Source organism: Pagrus major, chromosome 6 (assembly GCF_040436345.1).
Source record: "Pagrus major chromosome 6, Pma_NU_1.0".
Taxonomy (NCBI): Eukaryota; Metazoa; Chordata; class Actinopteri; order Spariformes; family Sparidae; genus Pagrus; species Pagrus major.
The window spans coordinates 32,025,499-32,052,026 of NC_133220.1; the positions used below are offsets into that span (position 1 = coordinate 32,025,499).

The 26,528-nt window shown below is 39.9% G+C and overlaps 1 protein-coding gene across 1 annotated transcript in view; it reads left to right on the forward strand.

Moving 5' to 3' along the window:
* The first annotated feature begins 2,552 nt into the window (after positions 1-2,552).
* The window catches only part of LOC140998257 (integrin alpha-5-like), a 46,790-nt gene continuing 22,814 nt past the window's right edge, over positions 2,553-26,528 (forward strand). The window contains exons 1-15 of the mRNA XM_073468476.1: positions 2,553-2,913; positions 11,867-11,991; positions 14,217-14,317; positions 15,383-15,506; positions 16,156-16,217; positions 16,388-16,433; positions 16,615-16,740; positions 18,674-18,718; positions 19,036-19,079; positions 19,274-19,330; positions 23,446-23,498; positions 24,051-24,259; positions 24,893-25,084; positions 25,176-25,221; positions 25,309-25,422. Of these exons, the coding sequence (XP_073324577.1) occupies positions 2,714-2,913; positions 11,867-11,991; positions 14,217-14,317; positions 15,383-15,506; positions 16,156-16,217; positions 16,388-16,433; positions 16,615-16,740; positions 18,674-18,718; positions 19,036-19,079; positions 19,274-19,330; positions 23,446-23,498; positions 24,051-24,259; positions 24,893-25,084; positions 25,176-25,221; positions 25,309-25,422 (1,544 nt within the window). The 5' untranslated portion in view covers positions 2,553-2,713. The remainder of the gene's footprint in view (positions 2,914-11,866; positions 11,992-14,216; positions 14,318-15,382; positions 15,507-16,155; positions 16,218-16,387; positions 16,434-16,614; positions 16,741-18,673; positions 18,719-19,035; positions 19,080-19,273; positions 19,331-23,445; positions 23,499-24,050; positions 24,260-24,892; positions 25,085-25,175; positions 25,222-25,308; positions 25,423-26,528) is intronic.

Below are 26,528 nucleotides of genomic sequence, written 5' to 3' on the forward strand. Positions count from 1 at the left end.
ACAGAGAGAAAACTCTCTTTGTCCAAGCTCTATTGCCTTTGGCAGGTAACACTTCTTGACTCAGACTTCTTCAAATGTGGGGCCCTCTTTTCCTATAGGCTACACACACACACAGCCACACACACATAACCATGAGGAGACCTCCAAATAATCACGTACTGTATGCTTGCCTGCCTGTCAGTCTGCCATGAAAGCAAGTTCAGTTCCAACAATGTGATGAGAGACAGCTGAAGATGGATGTCTGTGGGTTTTCCAGGTTTAGTCACACTGACTGCTGTCTTGACATGTAGAATATGTGAGAACAACACCAGAAGTTTCTGACAGTGAGCACCTTAAGATTTCTTATGTTCTGAAGTTTTGTCCGAATCATTACATTCATCACTGCGCTGTCTCAGCAGGGAGATGCCTATCTCTCTTTAACTCACTCCTCATTCAGTTTACATCAAACAGACTGACATGTGGAACACTTACCTATATTTTAATGTCAAGTGTCAAATGTGAAAGAGGGACAAAGTCACAGATAAGTCTCAAGTCTTGGCTATGAAGTCCTGAGTTAAGTATCATGTCAAGTGTCATAAAGAAAGTCAAAATGTGTGTTTGTTACTTTTAAACTATATATAGTTGTAACATTTAAAGGTGACACATTACTAATGTTTTGCATGTGTCTTGTTTTAATCCAAGGCACCAGTGTTTCCTTAATGGACCTCACTTAATGCACCATCTCCTCCTGCTAATACAACATGACTGGCTGCTGTCAAAATATAGTAAAATTGTTTATAAAGAGTGAAAGTTGTTTCACACTTTTTTCACAACATGACATTGATTTTGTCAAGTCATCAGATTCAAGAAGATCATTTTGATTATTTGTATAAACTAACAGATTGTTTTTTTAAAGTGGCTATAATCCTAATTATAGTATTTTTTTTATTTTGATTAGTATTAGTATGATCAGTCATAATAATAATGTGTCAAATGACAATGTGAAAACAATGTGACAAAGCTGTTGCTCATAGTTTAGCCAACTGTTGTAGTTGTTTCAATAAAGCTAGTTTTAAAGCTGCTCTAGTCAATATTTTAATATTAACAATGAATGTAATAAATATTAGTATAAGTATAAGAGATCATAATATAACCTACAGAGAATTATCCCTCTGGATCTTGGATTTACAGAGCTTTATAGTGGGTTTCAGCTCATTCTTTCGCTGTCTGATTTCAATTGCACTGTTTTGGGTCACTCTCACCACTCTCATGGAGTTGTTTTTGGCAAAAAAGCTTAAACATTTCACTGTAGACTGCCTGTTCAGCACTAAACAGCAGACAGACACAGTTAGAGACTAGCTGATGAACATAGTGGAGCATTTGGCAGCTGAAGAGTCAGATTCTCCCCTCAGGAGTTGGTGGAGACCAAAATCAGAGCTAAAAGTTAGCTTGACAGAAGCACAACTCCAAATGTTGCTGCTGGATGTGTGCATTAGCAACCATAGCAACAAGTTCACCAAATCACCTTAAGTACATTATCTGTAACATTGCTGTATTAAAATATCTAAAAACAATTAAACCTTTGTTATATATTTTGTTGAGTTGTGTACTTACATTATCTCAACTGTTTCCGACAGTGTTCAAACACAGGGAAAAAAGTTACTATACTAATAATAACAGTGTGTTTCATTTGGTCACCTGTTGCTATAACTTCAGGGAAAGAGTCAGAGAGTGGGCAGGGGAGTTGGCTAATGGGACTAAATGTAACGTGAATAAAACTTAAATACATTATCTCACCTGTGAACATTTCTGTCTGAGTTACGTAGGCCTAGATTTTCATCAACAATAGCTGTTGTTAAACACAGAAGACAACAACTCCCATGTCCCCACACAACTTACTTATTGAAAGACCCCTAGTGGCAGAAATTACATACTGCGCATTTTAAAGGTAATTTGTCAGTGCTGTGTTCACAGCTTGTTTCCACTGCCCCCAAGTGGCCAAAAAATCTATTATTGTGGGTATGAGTCAGATATAGTAACATTATAAGGTTGGTGAAATAACACTTTTTCACAGAACACAGTTTGACTAATGGTAAGAAAAAAGTGTAACAGATGTAGCTCATAATGTAAATGGTGGCTCCAGGACTGGAAATGACAACCATTGTTGATGATATTATTAATTACACCTGTGCATTTCCTACCATGACATGTTAATGCCTTAAATGAATATCACATTCACACTGGGCTGTGATGAATAACATCACAAAAAGCTGCATACATATCATCTCCTTACATAACAAGGTAATCAGTGTGCTTGTTGTGCATGAGTTTGTATCGAGTGTATCATGCTATCATTTCTGTCTATTTTGAAATCAAGGTTTGACGTTTTGCTGTGATATTTGTGATCCTTTGTCTTGGCGTGTTTTGCAATATCACAGCCTCTTTCTCTCTGGAACCAGCCTGACTGCTAATATTTAGAGCTCCACCCCAAATGAGGTTGCAATGACTCCCCCCTCCTCCCTCTCCTCCCCTCCCTCTCCCCCCCTCTGTCTGACTCTGTCCTGCCTTTCTTCACACTTCACCATTCACTCTGGATCAGTACGCCGGACCTGTTGGAGCTGAAGGGATTACTCAGGACACCACGTTTATGACCACGACCCCAGACGTGAGGACCAGCACGGATGATGCGTGTTCGGCTATTCAATGAAAGAAGAGCCGCGCAGAAGAAGAAGAGATGGGCACCGCTCCTGGACCTTCACCTCCCCGGTCAGGGGGAAAATGTTGTCATCGCTCCGTGTGGGCTGTACCTGTAGTGGCGCTCCTGCTGCAGCTCTGCGCTGCGTTTAACTTGGACACGGAGGAGCGCGTCGTTTTCACCGGACCACAGGGCAGTTACTTCGGCTACTCAGTGGAGTTCTTCACCAACTCATCCAGGTAAATACAGTCTGTATGCAGCATTTCAGAAGTCAGTGGGAGAAAGTTTACAGCATTATTTACAGTTCAGAATCACCTCCTTATTAAACTCTATTACTATAAGGAGTGTGTGAATTAAAGAGGAACTGACCTCTTCACTGGCAATGACACTGATGTATACCCTAAAGTTCTGAAATCAACATTGTTTATAGTCTTGGGTCTTTATGACTATCTTACACAGTGGCCATTACATTTATTCTCCTCTATGGCAAGGTTATATTATTATACTCCAATATTTTAGTTGTGTATGTACTCCTGCAGCCATATTTCATATTTTTTATATTGTACTATACTTACAATGTAGCGTTGACTATTCCTACTGATAATATCCCTCTGCTGTGTTATTATGTAGTCAGAATTCTGTTTAAATAAAGTCTATATTTAAGTCTACTATAGGTTTTTAGACTCTGTTATTCAAAAATGTCAAGAAAACATTCGAAACAACATTTTAAAGTTTAGCATTAGTCCTTTAAATATGTTTCCTAGTGATACAATGATGGAAATGTCATGGTATAAAGTTAAATGTCCCTCATCTAGCATACATCTCCCCCTCTCCCTCTCTTTCTCTTTCTCTGTCTCACTCTCACTCACACACACACACACACACACACACACACACACACACACACTGGATTCCAGCCCGACTATGATTGGAAACAGACACACGAGTCTCTCTGTGTGTGTGTGATTCAGAGAGGAGGGGGTTAACCTACAGCAAATTAAGAAATATGATAATCTTCTGAACACACACTTAAGGGACAGTAGGAGTTTCCTGCTGGGTTTTTCTGGTGACAGGCGAGGAGTTGCTGAGTGAGATGAAGCCAAAGATCAAACATGTTCTTCTTTCTTCTCAGACACAGCACGTTCCATCACCTGTTTCTGCTCACTGAGATAACTCTCCTCTGGGCGCTAGTGAACACACACAGTCATAATGCTTGAAGTATCTTGGCCATGTATGAGGTGTGAAGTATGCCGTCTGAGGCTGGTGGTTTGACAGGGCTCTGTTGATTAGCTGGACATAGACAGTTTGTGCCTCTCATGTCTGACATTTGAGTCACAGAGCTATGCATCAAATTTTCCAAAACATATATACCTGATTTTTGAAAAAGCAAGAAGGTTCTTCAACAACAGGTCTACAGCTGAAGGTATTTACAGAATCCATCTGGATAGAAAATATATATAATTAGTCCCCTGCATGATTTTTCCTCATCCAAACAAACATTGCCAGAAAAGATTTATCTACTTGCCTAATTTGTATGACATGTACCAAAATAGAAAATGTGTTTGTGTTTTAAGAAAGGACATCCAGATGTCAAGAAGAATCTTTGAGGGTTGTGGAAATACCTTTGTAATAGCAGTACGTTTTGTTGCAAGACCTTCTGGGTTTTTCAAAGGTCTCCAGGCATGTATTTTTTGGAAAATCAGATGTTTAACTTTGTGAGTTGAATGTAATGGTAATACAGTATATGAGAGAGAGGCACAATGTGGTGCTACACACAGACAAAGTCTAAATTCAGTCTGAAATGAGGCTTTGAAAAAACTTTTTTTTTTAAAGTAACACATTCCTAAGGTGTCAGAAGGTGTTGGTCTGGTTAGGAGCTTTTGGTGGCTAATGTTAGCAAACCTTACATTTTAGGTATTGCTGTGTAACTGACATTACTGATACTGTTGGCTGATTTTTCTGCTTGTGCTAATATTACACTGTGGTTTACTATTTACCATCATCCCATAATTGTAAACTTTTGCCACAGTGGCTGTTGTCAAAGGAGACATATTACGCTCATTTTCAGGTTCATAATTTTATTTTGGGTCACTACTAGAATAGGTTTACATGCTTTAATGCTCAAAAAACACATCAATTTTCTCATTGTATTCTCCATCTGTCTAAAACGCTCTGTTTTAGCTCCTGTCTCTTTAAAGCCCCCATTCCAAATACCCAGTCTCCTCTGATTGGTCAGCTCACACATGCCTGACCTAGCTCTGCTAATAACAACAGAGCAGCTGTGCTAAATCAGTTCTTACAATGTAGGCTAATGTAGGCTAGCCGACTGATTACAAGTTAACACATGAAGAATCTCTTTTAGCTGGCATGATAACAGTAAACCTGCCAACAAACTGATTGAAACATTGAACAATCTGAGAAAGAGCTGCAACAGTTAATTGTTTAATTGTTGATTAATAGTAGAGTGTTTTACAATCCTGGTTCTTGGGGCCCCTGCCCCAACACACCTGATCCAAATGAATGGGTTGTTATCAGGCTTCAGCAGAGCTTCATGACGAGCTGATCATTTGAATCAGGTGTGTCAGGGAAACAATATCATGCAGGACAGGCGCCCCCTGGAACATGAGTAAAAAACCCCAGTTGATCGCAAGAACATTAGTTTCCCCCCTTATTTTGATAATGAATTAATTGTTTCATTTATTTTTCAAGCAAAACTGTCAAACATTCGCTGGTTCCAGTTTTTTATTGTGAGGATTAGCTGCTTTTCTTTGTCACGGCAGTAACTAAAGAGTCTTTGGGTTTTGGACTGTGGTTGGACAGACGCTATTAGAATACGTCACTTTGGGCTCTTGGAATTTGTGATTTATACACTTTATAGACTAAATTATTAATCATGAAAAACCTTGGCAGATAATTCGGTAATTAAATTAGTCCTTAGTTGCAGCCCTAATCTGATTGATGACTGTTGAGACAGTCAAATAGATATTATCTATTGTTGCCAAAACACCCTCTCTCAGCTGAGGACGAAGTCTGCAGGAAGTGTTACATCACCTGAAAACCCCATACAGGTCATAACATAAATCTGGTGCATATCAGCTGTTTCCCTTCTTTATCTGCTGCATGATAACCTGCTGGAGAGCAGGTACGCAGCAAACATTTGGGACACAGCTGCTCCTGTAAAACGTTAAACTGCTCTGATCTTTGCCGTATAAATCCCACTTACACCTTATCAGCTCTGTGTGTCTCAGTTTCCCCTCACTAACACCTTTGAGGGCTCACAGAGTAAAAGCAATGTTGGTTTATGAATGTAGATATTCCTGTGAGGAAATTGGTTAAGATTTTCTCTGTTTGCTTAACTAAGCTTCTGGCAGTTAGAGGCCATGTTGACGAGTAATTACTGAGATGTTGATTTAGACCAATTTGTAAAAGCCCCCTACTAAGCCTCCTTTTACCTGCGATAGCTTTGCTCATACTGAACAACACCACTTTTGTTTTAGGACAAATTCATGTATTTAGATGGCTCAAAATGACTGTGGAACCAGTGGTTCGTGTTTTGTGGTGGGTAAACAACGCAGCAGGAAAAGGATGCTTTCCTGAATGAGGGAGATGTTTTCTTTCTGCTGATGGGATTGTTTCTGCGGTTGTCATGCATTCTGACAATTACTAGACTGTTTGGCTATAGGGAGGATTGTTAATAGGTGCTCCTCTTTCTCCCCATGCCATCTCTGTTTCATTGTTTCAGCACACATGTCCAGTTTTAGTCAGTAAGTCTAGTTCAGGAGGCAGGAATCAATTGTGTTTATAGAGCTGGTTCACGTTAACCAATTTTGAGATAATCAAAGCAAGAAATGAATGAGGTTTGGAATGTTTCAGCACACTAACCATAAGGGTTTATTGAGGCACTGAGTTTTTTTTCTTTTTCTGCAAAAAATATATATATTTTTTTTCATTTTACTGAGCAAAACTTTGCACAACTGTGCATTCACAGGTGAAAACCAAGGCTCGACAACTTCAGAACAAGAAAGTGCACACTGTCCTTTTAACTTGCAATCAGTACAATTTAATGACAAGCGACTGAATAGGTCGATTGTCAGCGACTCTCAAACGTGTTCCCAAAACAACTTACCAGGCCTACATCGTACACTCTCTGTTAAGACAATGAAACTACTTGGTTAGCTTTAGGAAAACATCATGGCTTGGGTTAAAAAAACAGCGATAGTTACATAACTTCAGTTACATATGTACATGATGGAACTTCAATATGTTTGTAAGTTGAAATATCTCACTGTCTACTTTTGGTTTGACAATGGACACAAACAGTGGTCTCCTGGTTGAAAGTCTTGCTTGTTTGACCCAACCATCCATCTCCAATCTCCTCCCTATGTGGACTTTCTCACTCTGTATACAACTTAGCCTGACTCCCTCCTTTACTGCCATAACAGTGACTTTGGCCACTAGAGGTCATCACCTAACAACAAATGTAAATATGGGTCGTAATAAGCTGCTTTCACAGTCGACCTGCATGGTCGTTTTTCTGATGAGGATGGGCAGCTTTGTGAAGGATGAAGGTCTGTGTGTTTTTTGTTCTGATATTTAATTTTACTGTATTTGTCAGTGCTACATGCTTTCTTTGACTTTCTTTCACAAAATTGGACTACAGGAGGTTTGATGTGTATGTGCCAACATCAGTCAAACTGCAGCTTCAGATCTCACTGCTAGTTAATCTTCACAAAGAGAAAACTAAAGATTATTATGTATTTCCTTGTTGTCCAAGATGTTCCTCGGCCTGGTTTGCCATTAACTGCACTTTATTTAAATTCTTTATAGCTTTGAGTAATGGTAATGTATGCATTGTATTGTAAGACAATACTGTACTCAAAAATATAAAGCTTTTTCTCTGTATATATGGACTATTTAGCCATGCTAGCATCATGGCTCTAAGGATGGCGGTGTTAGTTAACCCACTGCTTTAGTTCAGACTAAAATATTCAGACATTTACTGGATGGATTGTGTAATTGTGTTTACTGGCATAATTGTGTCAGTACAGATGTTCATGACTCCCCCAGGTTGAGTCCTACTGATGCTCCGCTGACATTTCCACTAGTCCCACCATGAAGTTGACATTTTTGTTTATTGTTGAAATATTAGATGGATGGCCATGAATTTTACCCACATTCATGACCCCAAGAGGATACATTTTATAACCTTTGAACCTCTGACCTCTTTATCTAGCACCACCATCAGATAAAAGTTTGCCCAATACTGGTTTATACCAAATACCTGCAAAACCAATGATATTCCCAGCAGCCTTGCCTGAAATTGTGTTGAGTGCTAATTAGTAAATGTTAGCATGTAAACACACTAAACTTAGATGGTGAACTTTATACCTGCTAAACTTCAACATGATTGTCATTGTAGGCATGTTCGGCAGAGACGTTAGCATATCTACAGACCTTGAGTCTTGTTTGAGTGTATTCAACACACTTGAGTCATTGAACTTCTTTATGTTTACCAACTTGTCTGTGAGCTCTACATTAAACGACACCAAAGGGCTAATGTTGCTAGCAGAATTTTACTGCAAAGCCAGTCACGGTCAGTGCTGTATTGGGATTTACTCTTTATTTCAATCAGTCCTTATTTGTGAGCAGAGAAGTGTCCATTTTTAAATTAAAAACTTAATTTGGACAACAAAGCAAATGTACAGTCTAGAAGAGTGGGGATGGGGTCTCTGCTACCACAGCATTAGTGCAGCTTTAACGCAGGTTAAGTCAATATTGTTCATTTGATTGATTAAATTTTGACATAATTTATCCTATTCATGCCTGTTACTCTAGAGGTTCAGTCACGCTCTCATGATTGGGACAACAGGAAAGAAAACACGCTAATTGAGTATTATGTCAGATTGTTCGTGGCCACCCACATATGTATGAGTTTACTGAGTGTGTTTACATGTTAACCAAACAAAGCAGATATTCAGGTTGGGGATCTGACTCATATAAGACTGTTTATTATAACAACCCAGATAAAATCTTGAGAAACCTGAACAGGGTTAGTGGGGATATTGTGTTCATTACTGAATATAATAAAAGATCATATCTGGATACCTCAATGGTTCCCATCTCTTGTTGGCTTGTGCCCCTTACGATAAAGCAATGTCTACATGTGACCCCATGACACATGTTTATTTAAAAGACATTGTGAGAAGTTAAACCAAAGTCATTGGCTGTTCTTAAATATATTCTTTTAGATGCCTGAAAGGGTTAAAGTATTCAATATTTTAAAGAAAATGAAGACTTACTAGAGAAAGGAAAAAAACAGTGTAGATGTAATATTTATGAACAGTTACATTGAGTAAGACCTATCATTAGGATATGACTTGTTTCATAATAATGTGGCCATGTAATTGCATTGACTAAAGCTCATAAATCCTTTAGTAAAAATTACATGTTACATCCTTGACCTTGCTATGCCTCTGAGCCATTTCCTTTTCTGCAGATGTTCCTGTCGAACATGAGTTAAAGGAAAGGAATTCTTATTTCAGGTCTCAACAGACGCGTCCATCATCTCACTGATACACATCACATTGTCATGGAGGCTATTGTTGCCTGTTAAGTTTTCATTAGGAGTGTTTTTAATTGACTCACAGCTGTATTTTACACACACACACATGCAGAGAACACAGGGGGTGGCAGTGGGTTAAAAGTGCTGTACCGTTGACGGAGAAGGCCATTGAAAGGCTGCACCCTGATCAGCTGAGTGGCTGGAGAGTGAGTGGTTTATAAGGAAAGCTCATCCAGCCATGTAAATATTCCTCCTGTGCTCTCCAGACAATTTGGGGGATGGGGGGGAGTACAGAGTCTGTCTGATCTCTGCAAATGTCATCAGTCACCAATGTCTTAAGTTGTGCCATTTCCTCAGGGCCAGGCCTTTTTAGCAGGGCTGCCTGAAAACCTTGAAAGCACAGCTGATTTGTAATACACACTCACATATTATGCACACATACTTGCATGTGTACATGTGGGAGTGTGCTCATGATATTCACACACACACATCCATGGAAATGAAAGGAGATGTTTTTCTCTATCGCTCTTGAATGATCTCGCCATTTTCAGACTGTCATCCAGTGAAAAGAAGCAGAACTGTCTCCTGATACTTCCTTGCACATTTTTCTTTTGAAACCTTTTGAGATAAAACACTTAAAACCACATTGCTAGTTCACTTGCAGATAGTTACAGTAACTAGAGTTGCAATAACAGTTATGACATTGATATTTTTGGAAGTCTTGACAGATGTTGTACAGTTGCAGAACTGTGTTTTACTTGAAATAGCCTCCCTTTTTAGCTAGAAGAACAATAAAGATCATCACATCTTTGTCTGGATGACCATTTAAACTAAGCAAAAACTGCAGCCAAACAACCAGTTCCAATACAAGATGGTCATTCATTACGCTAAAAAGAGCTACAATAATTGCACTCATGTTAAGACCACTGCAGTTTTTTAAGGGCCCACTAGGACATGTAATCATTCTTTATAGCTGGTGTACCTGTTTCAATGTAGCAACTTTGTATTGCACTTACTTTCTCAAGTCAATATTATAAGTTAAAAATGGTCTAAAGTGACAAACCTACAATAATATGACCTGCAGTATCCTCAGCTCTCCCCTCAGTTTTTTAAGCATCTTTCAGCTCATTGTTTTGGTAATACAACCCACAGCTCTACTTTTGGTTCACTCTCACAGCTCTCATCAGTATGGTTTCGAGCAGTAACAAGCAGTTCTTTTCATCAGACAAGCTCTGAGAAACACACTGTAAACCTGCTCAGCATTTAGCAGCATTTAGCAGCTAAAGAGCCAAATATTTAGATACCTCAGAAGATAGTCTTGGTGTTTTTGCTCACAGGGCCGCTATATCATTTTTATGAGGTGATAATATGCCAGTGTTTACAAGTTGTTTAGCTGTCACTGAGGTAAGAGCTGCAAACTGATCTTAAAGAGCGCACTCACACTAGGCAATCCGTACCGTGCCCAAACACGTTTGATCCCAAAAGTCCAGTTTGTTTGACTAGTATGAGCGCTCCGTACTGTGCTCAAGTAAGGTACACCTTCATGGCCCTGGCACAGTTGGAAGAGATGTGCTTCAGCACGGTACAGTTGCTCATGCATGAGCACAACCACGGGTATGACGTACATCCAAGAGCTAGCTTTTTATTATTTTTATTATTTATTTATTTTTAAATGTATCAGCATTAAATGCAGATATTCATTTAAATAGATTAGCTGAAATGTTGTGTGAAATGTTTCTGTGTTTTTAAAGGTGCAATATGTAAGAACTGGCATCCAGTCGAATTCAGAGGCAGCATATCACCAGAATAACCACTAACTGCTGCTAACTGTAGTAACCAGTTAGCTCAGTTAGCTGTACATCTAGCACTCCAGACCGGGAGCTCGGATTACCGGGGATGTGTTGGTGTGTACACCGCTTGCACAGGAGCTTTGAACCGGTAGGCTATGGGCTGGAGTAGATATCTCTGCAACACAATACACAGACGTCATGATTTCAAATGTTATTTCTTCACATTCTATTTATAATTTTAGTTATTTTTTTTTTATGTTTTCAATTAATATTCTTACATATTGCACCTTTAACTTGTCAGTGGTCAGTGACCTCTTCAGGGAAGAAGAGGTCTTGGCCCAGGTCTCCATTAATTGTTATCCAAATATCCACTGGCTCCACTGTAACCCCCAAAACATTGGCTGTTGCCCCCAGAGGCTAAATTGGACATTGGCCAGTGTGTTCAGAGAGTGCTTTCTTGCTCAAGGTTAGATGACAATAGTTATAGTCCCATGTCCGTTTGGTAGATATGAAGCTACAGCCAGGAGACAGTGAGCACTGGCAAGATACAAAGACATGTATTTATTTTGACAATTTTTTCGAAGCATAATTAGGGGAAACTTGTAGGAATCAAGCATTTAACCAATCATGGCTCCATATTCACCCTTCAACCCCTTTATACCAAGTCTTTGCCCAGATTCCTACTTATTTCATTAGCTGTGTATATGACATGTTAATAAGACAAGTTAAATGCACATGATTTTAGATCAAAACAGTTGTTTCTTGGTATAATGTCAGACTTTTCCTGGACTCAGTTCTTCACCACAACATAAGATTTTGTTTTTCCTTTCTGCTGTCTAGCATCAGTATTTTGATCGGCGCTCCGAAAGCCAACACCAGCCAGCCCGACATCACTGAAGGAGGAGCTGTGTACTTGTGCCCCTGGAGCCAAGCTAACTGCAGCATTATCAACTTTGACAAGCAAGGTAGGCTGTCTTGTTAAATCGAAATTGACGGCTGGTATCTTTGTGCCCACACAGATAAAAATCAAGCTCAATATCAAAATCCAAGGGAGAGAATTTTCTCTACATCATAATCACAGCAGTAGCTGGTTACTCATATTGTTCCAGGATATAAAAATGTCACTTTCCCTAACAGAGCTGTTAAACTGATGAGGCGGGACTGTGTAGTAAACTCTCAGCTGTGTCTAGCCATAAAAGTGGCAGAGAGAAGATATAGGTAGCATCTCGAGTTAAGCACCACTGTGTTTGACCCTGAGGTCAGAAGTGCAGCTCCCTGGAGATCCTTGATAGCCGAACGGCTGCATTGTCGCAACCACTGACCTTTGTTGCAAGTTATACCTCAATTTCTCGTCTGCCTCTTCACTATCAAGTCCAATAAAGCAAGAAATGCCCCAAAAAATAATCTCAAAAAAAGGCTGTGCAGCTCCATACCATCTTGCAGCTCCAAATTGAACAGTTCTCTGTTTTGATTGAAACCAGCCTCTGATGTCTCTCCTGTGTTTTAATGGTGGTTGAGGACGCTAAGGTCTCCATTTTGGGACGCGGGCTGTGTTTACAGTGTTTTCACAGAGCTTTGATTTCTTGCTGGACTCGGGCCCACTGTTGTAAGCGCTCTTTAATTAGGGGCAGAGTCATTACAGGGACAAGGACCCCAGAGGACCTGGGCTGCCCCCAGCTCTGCCAGAAAAATAATCACCTCCATCAGAAATGCAGGAAGCGATAAGGACCACCGTTTGAGGATCACAGGGTCTAACTTATCGTACGCTCTCACATGCTGATATGGTTTACACAGACTGAAAGCTGTGGCTGTGCAAACTCTGCGTACATAAATACACACCTACAAATTGTTTACAAACTGTCTCTGCAGACGGCCTCTGAAACACGATACTTTGCAGAAAACCACTCTTGCATTCACACACACTCACGTATGTACACACAAGTGCTCCTACTTTTACACTCAGTAGTCTTGCATTTCCCATTACAGGCCTCAAAATTCATGGTGTGTTTGAGGACACAGCCCAGACTCCATTAACCTAACAGGCACGCTGAGTTGCAGCCAGGAGAGTTTAATGTCACCACTCTGCTACAGGCTGCAGGCACATATATCAGAAGTATACCACAGTAAAGCGTACACAGTTACAGGCACATTTAAGAATGATTTAAACTTTTAGTGCTTAAAGGCAAGCTTTCTCATTCAGGCATGTTGAAGGCATCAGGGTTTGTTAAATGGCTTTTCAAGGTTGCTGACTAGCAAAAAATGTTTGATTACTTTTTTATAGTTGGTGTGACAAAAATGCTGCATGTAGAAGAAATTAAGAACTGACAGCAAATCCCAACGCAAACTTTGAACAAATACCTGGATAAGGATGTGAGCTGTTTTTCACAAATTCTTTTCACAGTCTTCCATAGGACATAAAGGTAACCTGGCTCACCCACCTGGCTCAAAAATAAGAATTTTATGGACCAGGGATAGCAATCCAGGTAGAAATATTACTGTTGTATATTTCCAGATTAATTATTATAACAGCATATTGTTGAAAGCAGAAATCATGGAGGTGTAATGCTGCTGAAGTTGTAAAAGTAAAGCCTTTGGCAGCCACACACACTCCTGGAGACTAACCTAAACCAAGCCTTCAACCTAAATTTTAATAATTTACGTAATGGGGACTTGTGTTTTGTCCCCATAAGGAAGGCAGGTCCCCACAATGTGAGTTAACAGGGTTATGTCCCCAAAACGTGAGAAATGCGTGTCCTCCAGCACTCCACCGCCCCCTCCCCCTTCACTGTTCCTTGCCTTCTTACTGCCAGGGCCTCTTCTTAAAACAGAGCCTGACAATGAAGTACAGCCGTTTGGGTTACAGTAACAACAAGGTCCAAGTCCCTTTGAGCTGTTTGATGTCTGCCATAGCATGGAGGATGGATTAAGACTGCAGACCCCGGGAACAAGGCCATAAAAAATCCATGTAAAAAGCCAAGAACATGTGGGGAACACTCTTAAATGAAGCCCTGACAGCACAGATATCAAACACCAATGACAGGGGGATCTTTGACTCAGTTAAAATAACAACTCCTGACATCACTGAAGTTTGTTCCATGTCCCAGTTTAGTTATTCAGTCACAGAAGACCTGCGTTCTCCTTTGTCTAAATATGTTCTCAAATTAGTTTTTTCTCCTCTGTGCTCTTCTAGGTGATCGATATTTTTATATAAATGACGTGAACACTCAGGTTGAGTTCAAGTCCCATCAGTGGTTTGGAGCTACTGTGCGTTCCCATGGCAACAGCATCCTGGTAAGAATGGGTCAGGGTTGGTTGGTCTGTTTGGATAATTTACCTACATCATGCTGTGTGATTACATGGTTGCATTTGTTTAGTTACTGTTGACAGATGTAGTGACATCTGTAGTCCACGTTGCCATCACAGTATTTCAATATGGAGCTTTCCATGTGGTTGCAGAAAATTGCTCTAATCTGACTCTGTCTGTGCTTTGAAGATGCAAAACAAAAGTAAACTCATAAGACAATCTGATCTGAATCTCTCTTACCATATGTTTTGATACTAAAAATATTGTCCAGGAAAGGTTGAATAAGAAGAAGACAGTAACAGTGACCCTGCAAAAGGATGTTTATTTTGCACATGATGGCTACATTCATAACATCGGTTTACATCCTCAACTGTTGATAATTAATATAGAGGACACACAAATAAAGGAACAGTAGTGTTCTTGTATCTCAGGTGAAACTAGTACCATAACCTTGCCTTAGATACGACATACAGTTTGAGTGTTTGCATGTTCAAACAATATGCATCACTTTGACAAGGATGATGGGCTACAGAACGAACACTACCTCATTAGTATGGGATGTGATATTTCTACAAATTAAATATAGAGCAGCACGCAGCTGCTGTTTAAAAGTTGGCTAATATATAGTAAACATTTGAGATTGGCTCCCACAAGGTCGATATGCTATTCTTGAGACGCACTTTTTCAAACAACCTCTCATCCCAAAAAGTCTAGTTGGCTAAAGCTGTGCTACCTCTTAGCCATTGAAGTAGATACTTTGAAGCACACTTGTTCTTGTATTCTTGATTTTGGCCATAAATTGACCTCACCCTCCAAACTTCAGTGATAGCTTACTGACTATTATTCCTACGTGTATGACCACCACGTTTAGAGGACTTTAAGGCTTGACTCACTTTCTGTCTAGTTGTCAGCTGCAAGGCTATTGATTGTGCAATGCAATCAATGTTTGTTTGGACAAGTTCAGGCAAGGGTCAATTTAACACTTGTAAACTAGAAAAGGTGGTAATGTTACTGTAACTGTTGTCACTGAGCTGTCCCACTGTGCCTCCCAGGCTTGTGCTCCCAGGTATTACTGGAGGACCGAACATGACACACCCTTCTCCGATGTCACAGGAACCTGCTACCTCTCTGTAGACAGCCTCAAAACGTTTGTGGAGTACGCCCCCTGCCGGACAGGTGAGTTAACTGTCATGACAGCCAACCTCCAGTGGAAGTATGTTAGCAAACACCTTAATCCAACAGACATGGAGCAACATCAGTATTTATTTGTTGGCATGTGACTGTCTATAGTTACATGATAACACCTCTCCTTTTTGCTGGTCAACCGTAACCATAGTAATCCTTTATAATGTGACAGTGCTATGGATACGATCTGGTTTCCTCTAGGTCAGGCAAAGATACTTCAAGGTGAAAGACACAGGTGCATGAAAAGGTTCAGGAAACAATGGCAAGTTAGTTATTGTTTGACTCACTGATATGTCCTGCTTACCAACACATCAGTAGTTGGAGCTGCTTTGACACACAGCTCAAGGAGGCAGTTATTACCCAGTGAAATATGAGCACATTGCAAATAAATACCCTTAAATCCTCTTAAATCACATCACACCAGAACTTGCCTGAAAATCATCACATTTATAGAGTAGTTTCTTATGTTGTTATCAGAGTGTTGGTCTGGAATTCAGTTTTGGGTCAATGAACAACTGACATGTAACAGAAATCACTCTGGAGAGTGCTTCCCTCAACAGAACAGAATGTTTTGTGTTTTCAGTTTTCCTGAAACAGATCATTTATTAGTGTTTCCCATGTTTTGTGCTGTTCGTTGCAGAAAGACATGGACCTGCTGGGCAGGGCTATTGTCAGGGGGGATTTAGTGCAGACTTCACCAAGGTAAGAGAAATATTTGTTGGAGTGTGTCCCGGTTCCTACATAATCACATAGTCACTGTTTCTCAGTCGGGATTTCGCTGTGTACATGAGATTTGCAGAGTTTGTTTGAAACTCATGATGAAGCTAGTGACTCACAGACTCCTCAGCTCTGGCTACTGTTGTGTGTTACAGGACGGGAAGGTTGTGCTTGGAGGACCAGGCAGCTTTTACTGGCAAGGTGAGCTCACAGGAATGTGGAACAGCATGGATTTTATCTTCCAATAGATTTTTCCTTTAATCGAGTCAGGAAATCAATCCATCATCTTTATCAGTGAACAAACTACAGTGGAGCAGTGGAGTTCAAAAGTCACACGTCTAAGTTTAACCTCTGACCTCTGACCCTTTGTTTCTTCTCACAGGTCAGCTGCTCTCAGCCACAACAGAGGAGATTGTTAAGGCCTACTACCCCTCGTATTTTCTGCTGTCAGTCGCCGGGCAGATTCAGACACGACAGGTGCAGGGAAGCTATGATGACAGTTACCTGGGTGAGGAACTGCACTTGCACAAACGCTAATAGTATTGCTACCACTACGACAAATACTACTTATACTTCTACTGTTGCCAACAACAACTATTTTTATTGCTGCTGTACATTTATACGTCTGCAAGCAGCTGGACCTCATGATCCAAGTTTTCCTGACAATCTGGTCCAGAGCAACGAGCAGCAGGATGCCATGAAATGTAATATGGATATTCATTGTTCCCAGGGGATAATATATTAGGATTTAGGGACCCCCTGACCAAGGCTTTGGTAAAATAAAATAAACACCTTGAAAGCTAATGATTGGATTTTCATTCAGTGTGGTTTGGATATGTTTGGTCCTGACTGCAAGAAATAAAAAAATCTTACTGGAAGATTTTCCTAAAATTCTCTCATAATAGTCATGTTTCTGGGAGAAAGAGTCACATCATGAGCTTTCCACTCACACCACCCTCATATCAAATTGTCATCTTTGTACAGAGAAAACTGAAAAATAAGTGCAGCCTCTTGACCTTTCGTCTCGTTCCACTATCAGGCCAAAATATCCGTGGAAACATGAGTCATGGTATGACTCAGGATTTCTCATAATGTAAACAGGCAGGCTGACAGTTGATATCCTGAACACAATCATGCTCCTAATGGGATACAAACATATCATTATCCCAGGACAAACGAATCAGAACGAGATTGAAACTGTTGTAGAACGTTGCAGGGAAATGTTGCACTGGTATGAGCTGGCCCCTGTCAGCTCGACTCAAGCTGGCTTATGGCTTTGTTGGCAACTCAGCCTGTCAAGTTGTTAGTGTTTTGTTTTAGAACGTAATAATGTCAACGCTTTCAACAGCCAATCAGATTGTAGTTACCTCAACTGTTTATGCACAGCTCACCCCAGTGCACACCCTGACCACTTTAATCCAACATCCAGCAGTGATGGCTGAATGAAGGAGGAGCATTATCTGGAGCCATTTTACAGCTGTAAATGAAAATGTTGTAAACTTTGATGTGTGTATAAGGCTGTTCACTACTATGGCAACACCACAAACTTGTTTAAACATGTAAAAAACCTGAGAAAGACAATTCTGAGCTGCAGCAAAGAAGGGAGGATGAGGAGGAAGAGGAGGAAGAGGGAAATGCCTCATCAGCACTAAGACCCCCCAGACAGCTCACTGGAGTCTTTTCAGGGGAATACCCAGGCATATACAATGAAATAGATATCTTAGTCAAACTGATGAAATAAAGCATACTATATTCAGACATCCAATAATACATTCAGCCCATCGAAACGTGTTCCTTAAATAAATTATGTTAATGAAACAAAAAAAAGGTGAAAGTGTAGCATTCCTATATGGCTACATGCAGTCTATCATAGGCAAATTATTTTGGTGTTTCATCAAGGTGATTCCCCAGGAGCCCAACACTTTTGTTATTTGCCTTAAAAAGCTGTCCTGCTCTTATAATAAAAAGTATCTGTATCAATATCAGTGACATTGTCCTTTTATAACTTCGTATCGGATCGAAACTTTTGACAATTTTGTTGTTATCATCCACCCCTGCTTCACACCCTTAGATTTCTTCATTATCATTTTTCATTTTAGGTGACATCACTTGAGGCAACTAATTCCCTTCAGAGCCACAAAAAGCTTAATGAAAGTTTGTTCACATAGTGGAAAAAGAGACTAGTAGTGCCCAAGTTGAGGCTTGCAGCTAAAAATATGTATGAGTTGCAATGTGGTTTCCGTCAGGTTTTGACAAGCAAGATGAATGAACAACATAAAAACACTGATTGGATTTTTTTCTGTTCATTGTGAATGTTATAGAAGTTAAAAGCTAAATTGGATTTCAGTTATGCATCATGTGCATTAATGTGTCAGAAAACCTTTCACTTAAACCTTTCGTATCCACTCTCAGCCTCATCTTTACTCTCATTTCCTCTGCAGGTTACTCTGTGGCTGGTGGCGAGTTCAGTGGGGATGATGAGGAAGGTGAGGGTTATATTTACAGTACAGAGAGTTAAAATGCATGGCTGAGTGCAGAGTTTACTGGCCCCGATCCCAAGCATTGTCTAATATTTAACTGCTCAGTCTCCACACACTTAACTGTATTGGAAAATAAAGGGATTATTAAGTCTTTAAGGAAACAAGGACAGTTTGAGACCCAAAGAATCCAAAAGATAGATCTCACAAACAGTGTTTTTGTTGATTGGTCACTAGCTTCAACCAGCGTTTCAGTTTTTAGTTATCAGGCTTGTTTTTAGAGATGGCCCCTTGTAACCTTTTGTCCTTTGCTTTCCTTGTTGCAGATTTCATCACAGGAGTTCCAAAAGGACTCATGCTGTATGGTGTAGTAAGGAGTCCCTGCATTTTCATTTTACAACAATTCACAGTACAAATAGTACAAATTACAAAACACAAGTATACTCATACATGCAGTACTAACGAAATGAGCTGAATAGATTTTAGTAGAATAATCTATTATGTATTTTCAGATTTTGAACCACAGATTTATAATCACTTCTGACTTTTGTCTGCCTCATATAGGTGTCCATATTAAATGGAAGGGATCTAAAGTCTCTGCTCAACTTGACAGGGGAGCAGGTATGTGCACATCTGGCTGGAGATTTTCTGTACTAGCCTGGCCCCTATTTTCATATGTGGGTACACATTTAAAGTGGCATGTGTGAAGGGGGGGGGGTTGAAGATGAAGGAATTTGCCCCATGGAGAGGAGGCCTATACCGGGGTCAGAGGTCTAGCTTACAGTACGCACAGCTCAAGGTCTCTAAAAGCTGTAAATCAAACCCAGAAACAGCAGACCAGGAAAGTGTCTGTTGTCACTGTATTGATTCAGCGTGTGCTTTTGAAATGGGAAGTAGTTGAAGCGTTGGCCAGCTGAGCTCTTAGTCATATAGCTTTAGATATAACCCACAGATACTCTTTAAAACCAAATATCACTAACTTAGTTTAGAAGCCCGATTTATTTTGGGAAATGTTCTTATAAGCAAACATATGACTCATCTGTTGTGCACTTTAAGGTGTGAAATGTCTCCACCCAACCACTTCCTGTGTATGGGACCTCAAAAAGTTCAACATGAAATAAATAAAAAAGACATTATCATTTAAACACATTGTATAAAATATAAAAATGTATATTGTAATTGTGAAATACTTTAAATACTTTAAATTATAAAAACACAACTTTATAATGAAATATCATTCATCATTTCATAATAACATTTGTATTTCACTATACACATTTTTCCTGATGATACATTTCATGTCACTTTCTATTTTATAAACTACCTTTTCGTGTCAATTCTTATTTCACTTGTTGAAGCATTATGAAATCAAAACAAGCATGAGGTGTAAGTGTTACTGGGATAATGGGAATATGAGACCCTAAAGCAACATTATGTAGAAATTGGAATTTTGTGGAATTAGACGCTCCTCCAGTTTCTGAGTGCAACACCACTGTCGTAAATACAAATCCCAAGTGTCATAATGTGACTTTAAGGGAACAGGTCAGCTAAAAATTTAAATTAAATCATTATCTACTCCTCATGACATCCCCCATGTCGATAGTAAGTTGGTAGTCCACACATTCTTCACAGCATTCTTCTAAACAGATCTTCTAAACTGATGAAGTAGATAAGGTCTCTGTAAGCCTGGAGATCACAAATTGATCTGAATAGACGTTATTTACACCCTTGACACATGGTCGGGTTTGTGCACCCACTTTAGATGGGAAGAACACTAATGCTGTTGTCTTAGCAGCTCCAGTGAAAAATAACGTCTTTAGACTCTAAATCCAAAAGTGTTTTTAGTTTTTTTTCTTAGTTGTTTTTTTAAGTCCCTGTCTACTTTAGCTGTTTGGGAGAATGCTAATGCAAGACCCCAAAATGTTTTGTGGATTACAAAACTTCACCTGACTTTCCATCTATTCACAATAAAGACTGAAATTTAATTGGTGTAAACTTTTCCTTAATCTGTGATAAGTGCAGGGTTGCTGAAGACCAGAGGTATATAGGAATGTTTGAAAAAACACCTATGCATTTGAGTTGTAAAGGATAGGTTTCCAGTTCTTGAAGTCCATCTTAAAACAGTACTGACATGCTCATAATTACTTGTTGTTTGGAGATAATTGTTCTAGTTGTTTGAAATGTACACTAAGAGATCAATACATATATATAGCGATTTCAATGTATGTGAACCTATCCTTTGATATCGGACATGCCAGCTACATCATTGGGGAAACTGAGCTGTCTGTTACTTTCTTATGTAATTGAACAGGGCTTCAATCTGCACATATTGCGCAATGTCAGAGCATGTGACCATGCACTCATGGGAAAGCATGTGTCTGTGTGGGTTTTCAGTGTGGGAGGTCATCAGTGACTGCTCAGAGGTGTCAGTGTCAGGGTGGAGGGCGCTGAGTAAACTGTTAAGTCAGAGTGAGAGTGATCCGAGTTGAACTTCAGGCTAACTGACTCTCCACTCTCTGTGGGTGTATGCTGATCCCTCTGTTGATGCGTGGACTGTGTGGTCACAGTCAGCTGCAAAAACAGAAAGAGGCTCCATGAGTGAAACCCTTAAAATGTGTCATTTGTTGTGCAGTTCAACAATATTTTCTCTGTTTGGCCATGTTTCATTGCTTACTATCTCATGTTGTGGTCAAAATACACAAAACATGAGATGGTAAGTATTTATACTAGATGTTGATGAAGGTTCTCAGTCATCCAGGTCATGGTAATTCTGAGTGCTGTATCGTAGGCAATCAAAAGACAATGTGAAAATAAAGTGACAGTATCAAAGGGGTGGCTCATATTGTTGAACCTACAGAGCGTTATCAGCTGAATCTGCAGCTGACTTGGCTTTATGGATCTTCTGTTTTGATTCACTCGACCACTTTTGCGTTGTGCGCCGTAAGGTGTGAAATGTCTCCACCCAACCACTTCCTGTGTATGCGACCTCAAAATGTTCAACATGAAATAAATAAAAAAGACATTATCATTTAAACACATTGTATAAAATATAAAAATGTATATTGTAATTGTGAAATACTTTAAATACTTTAAATTATAAAAACACAACTTTATAATGAAATATCATTCATCATTTCATAATAACATTTGTATTTCACGATACACATTTTTCCTGATGATACATTTCATGTCACTTTCTATTTAATAATCTACCTTTTCATGTCAATTCTTATTTCACTTGTTGAAGCATTATGAAATCAAAACAAGCATGAGGTGTAAGTGTTACTGGGATAATGGGAATATGAGACTTCAAAGATTGTATGTGTGAATTGTAAGAAAGAAGTTGGTCACCCACTTGGATACAAACAAACTAGATTTGGGTTTGGCTTGTACTGTATTGTATTGTATGTTCTTCAACCAGTTGTGGAAGATTTATGTCTAGAGTCCTCTAGATAAAAGTACTTAAAGCGACTGTAATGGATATTTTTTTTAAATAGCAAAATCAAAAGACAATGTGAAAGTAATGTGGCAATGTCAAAGGGGTGACTCATAGTGATGAACCTACAGAGCATTATCAGCTGAATCCACAGCTGACTTGGCTTTATGGATCTTTAGAGAGTTTCATTCTTTAGCTGTGCGGCCCACAACTGTTTAGATTCAGTTGACTTTCGCATTGTTATCGGCTGCTGATAACATTGAAAACGCTCTTAAAACCTGCTGTACACTACCCACCCCGCGTTCAGCAGCTAAAAAGGCAGATATTTCCCTCAGGAGGTGGTAGAGACCAAAAACAGAAAAAGAGCTTAAAGAGGGTGAATATTGGACTTACATTTGCCATTGGTGATAAAAAACATAACTCCCACTGCAGAATGTTTAAATAAGCAAGTGTCTGCTAAACAGTTCATAATATCAACTTTAAAAGTGATACGCCAATGTTTTGTTCACAACTTGTTTCTGCTGCCCCTGGTTGGCCGGAGTTATTGCAGGTTTAATCACTACGTCATCCCTGCTTACTAAAAATTAAAGTCACATCTGAAATATGAGAATCAAAAGGAATCAGATCAATGATAACTGATGACTGTGAAAGTTGATCTGTGGCTAACTTCTCTTAGCTTGCTGATCTCACCTCAGATGAACATTCCTGGTGGTTCAGCTCTACAGGAAGTGTTGATCATATTTCAAGGAGTGTGAATATGTCTGGCAAAGGTATCAGGGGTGAATCTGAACTTTGTCCTGAACCGGTTTGATTTATGCTGATATGAGCTGTTTTGCATGTGTGATACAGGAAAACATGCCCAATATTGAGTCTTGTTTTTCCCAAGAGTCTCCCAGCTCACTTCTGTTCAGCTACACTACAAGTCACTTTGAAGTAAGAGTCAACCAAGGATGTAACATGACCCTAATTTATCATACATTGGTATGAAATTAAACCGGAAAAACCCAAGCCCCATGAGAATTTTCTCTGAATTTGAAAGGAGTTTGTGTCCCGATCCCCAGACCCCCTACCTCTCCTCGAACTTACAGAAGCTCTTAACACTGAGCTCCATGAAAAGGGAGAAGTGGAGACCCCAGGGGATTGTAGGATTGAGAGATTGAAGAGGAAAGCTTCTGGGGGCGGTGGTGAAGGGTACAAAAGAGAAAATGGCCATGAAGAAAGAAAATGAAAGAAAAGAAAGGGATCTATGCATCGTGGTGTGATTAAAGGCTAACCAAGTCTTGTTTGTAATGCGTTCCAGATGGGGTCCTACTTCGGCTACGCAGTGGCAGCCACCGACATCAACAACGACGGGTGAGTGGCTCGAGTGACGGTGAGACATGATGGCAAAAAAAATTGGGGAAGGGAAACAAAACGAGCTTAAATGACAGAAAAGGGACATGAATATTAGCTGAAGCAGAAGACTGAAAGTGGAGGATGAGGTCACTGAAACAGAGACAACAGTAGGACTTTCCCACACAGGTTCAGTCATCCTGTCACTCTCTAGATGTGTCATGGAAATTTCTTAAAATACTCTGATTATGTGAATAGTTCCTCTCAGGTTAAAGTTCTCCTTTGGCCAATTTCACTTCCTTAACCCTGGCAGAGGCACACCCTGAGAACTATTTGTTAGTATAAGTATCAGGATAGCCTTTCAATGACTATTTACCGTTCCCCTGAATGATTCTGTAGTTTGGTATACAATATACATTGCAGCCATTTACATTGCTAATAATTTAGTATCAGGGAGTTAGAGGGACACTTGATTTTTAGCCACTTTCATCAATCTAAACACTTTGGTCATAAAATATCTGTCTTTGTTTTGTGTCTATATCCCAATATTGCCTATTCTCCTTGCCTCCCTAGTTTGGATGACCTGGTGGTGGGAGCTCCAATGTTCATGCGTCGAGGGTCCAATGGGCGTCTGGAGGAGCTTGGCAAGGTGTACGTGTACCTGCAGAGAGGCCCTCTGCTGCTTGAACCAAGCCAGTCCCACCTCCTCGGTCAACAGGCCTTTGGCCGGTTCGGCACCTCGCTGGCTCCTTTGGGTGATCTCAACCAGGATGGTTTTAATGGTAAGTAACAGTAGCAGTGATTGGATAGCAGTGATTTTATCAATTTACAATGATATTAAGCAGGGGAAAGCAAATCTTCACATTTGACAAGCTACTGTACTAGTCCAACTCAGTGGATGTAGACTGCTTCTATAAGCCTTCCATTGGGCGTCTATTGGTGCATGTTAACATTTTCAAAATCCCTGTCACTACGGGAAACAACAACAACCTCCAAGCTAGCAACCTACATGCTGAAAACTGCAAGTAAGCCTAACCCTAACCTCTTCACCAACGTTACGATCATAAACAAGCGAGCAACTCTAACCTTTTCTTTTACAGGGATTTAGCCATTTTAATGCCAGCGTTTGCCTCCCCATGTGCAGAACAAGTTCCCCCCAATGCTATTTAGCATGGGCACCGTCACTTCATCCTAGGCTTTACACCGGCCAAGACGATTGTGACTGGTTTAAAGAAATGCAAACAAGTCTGACCTTTCTCCAGTGCTGACACAGTGCTGTAGAGATACGTAGGTCTGGCTATGCAATATCAATTGTAGAACTAACTTATGTTATATATCTTATATATTGGTTGCGTAACCACATTTTGAGAAGTCATTAGATTCTTCTCATGTGTGTTGTCGCTGTTTATAATCAGACATGGCCATCGGCTGTCCGTACGGAGGAGACGACAAGCATGGATTGGTTCTCATTTATAACGGTCATGCCGGAGGACTGATGGACACGCCCACTCAGACTCTCTCTGGCCAATGGGCTTCCAGCTCTTTTCCAGCCAGTTTTGGCTTTGCTCTGCGAGGCAACAAAGATCTGGATCAGAACGGCTACCCAGGTACTGCAGGAAATAGTCCAACACCGGATGTCTATTAACACTTTATCCTCCTCTTTGATATCTTCATTTAACTCACTTTCCCTTGTTTCAGATCTGATTGTTGGTGCTTTTGGGGCTGATAAAGCAGTCTTATACAGGTATGTTATAGCACATAGGAGTGCGCTAAGAAATAAATAGACAATTCTTTGTATTCTGATTCTTTCATGGTCTGTGTTTCCAATCAGGGCTCGGCCAATAGTGAGTGCCAGCGCGTCTCTTACAGTGCAGCCGACCATGTTCAACCAGGAGGAGAAGACGTGTGAGCTGTTAACAGGGATTGAAACCATCGCTGTGTCTTGGTATGGACATCAACTATTTTCCTTGAAAACATTACAGCTCCACTTCTATATTTATAGCAGGGTTTGATCCAGCACACTGTGTCCAAGGAAATATCTTTAATGGTTGAACAAAAAGCTTAAGAGTTTAAGAGCCGTTAAAGTGAGCAGTTGTGACTATAACAGAACATGGAAAAGTCTTGCAAATGTTATGTAACACACATCTTAGTTCAATTTCAGCTTTCCAAACTTTACCTCACGAGAATGTCAAATGACTTCATGTTTGCCAGTTTCCTGTCCAAGCTGCTCTGAACTACACACTCAGTATTCTTAGATCCAGTGAAGAAAAAGGGGAATTTCACCCGGCTTTCAATCTCAACGAAGCTCTTTCCATAAGTTCGGTTTAACCATCGTATTAAATGTGGAACATTTTTAGACTGCTGTGAGAGGCATCTGCCAAACTGGCTGGTGTTTAAGTATCTGCCCTGTAGGTTAATACAAGAAAGTCTTGTATTCCTGTTTATTGGTGTTCTTGCTGCCGTGGAAACAAAGAGAGGATGAAGGGAACAGAGAAGAGAAAGTGGGAGAAAGGTGGAGTAGTTCTGTGGAAAGATGAGTGTAGTTATTAACATAGAAAAGGTTGGAAAAGGGTTGTAACTTTCTGGAAATTGATGAGATATTGTTTGGCATCAACAAGAATATTTAGACAGTATGAGGTTACACCTCCCTTCATGTGAGCTTTTATACGACCACACACATATTTACATGTGTGTGCCTACGTTTTTATTAAAGCATTTGACTCTTTAAAGGTCCAGTGTGTAGGATTTAAGAGGAACTATTGGCAGAATGGAATTGAATATTCATAATTGGGTTTTTATTAGTGTATAATCACCTGAAACTAAGAATCATTGTGTTTTCATTACCTTAGAATGAGCCTTTTATATCTACAGAGCGAGTGGGTCCTGCCAAGTAGTCTGCTGTGTTTCTACAGTAGCCAGGAACAGACAAACCAAACTCTAACTCTAGAGAAGGGGGCGTTCAGTTGGTTGCAATCTGCAAACACACGGCTAGATGCCACTAAATCCTAATCCTTTTGCGATACCTGTGGCGACAGCAAGTGTGGTTTAATA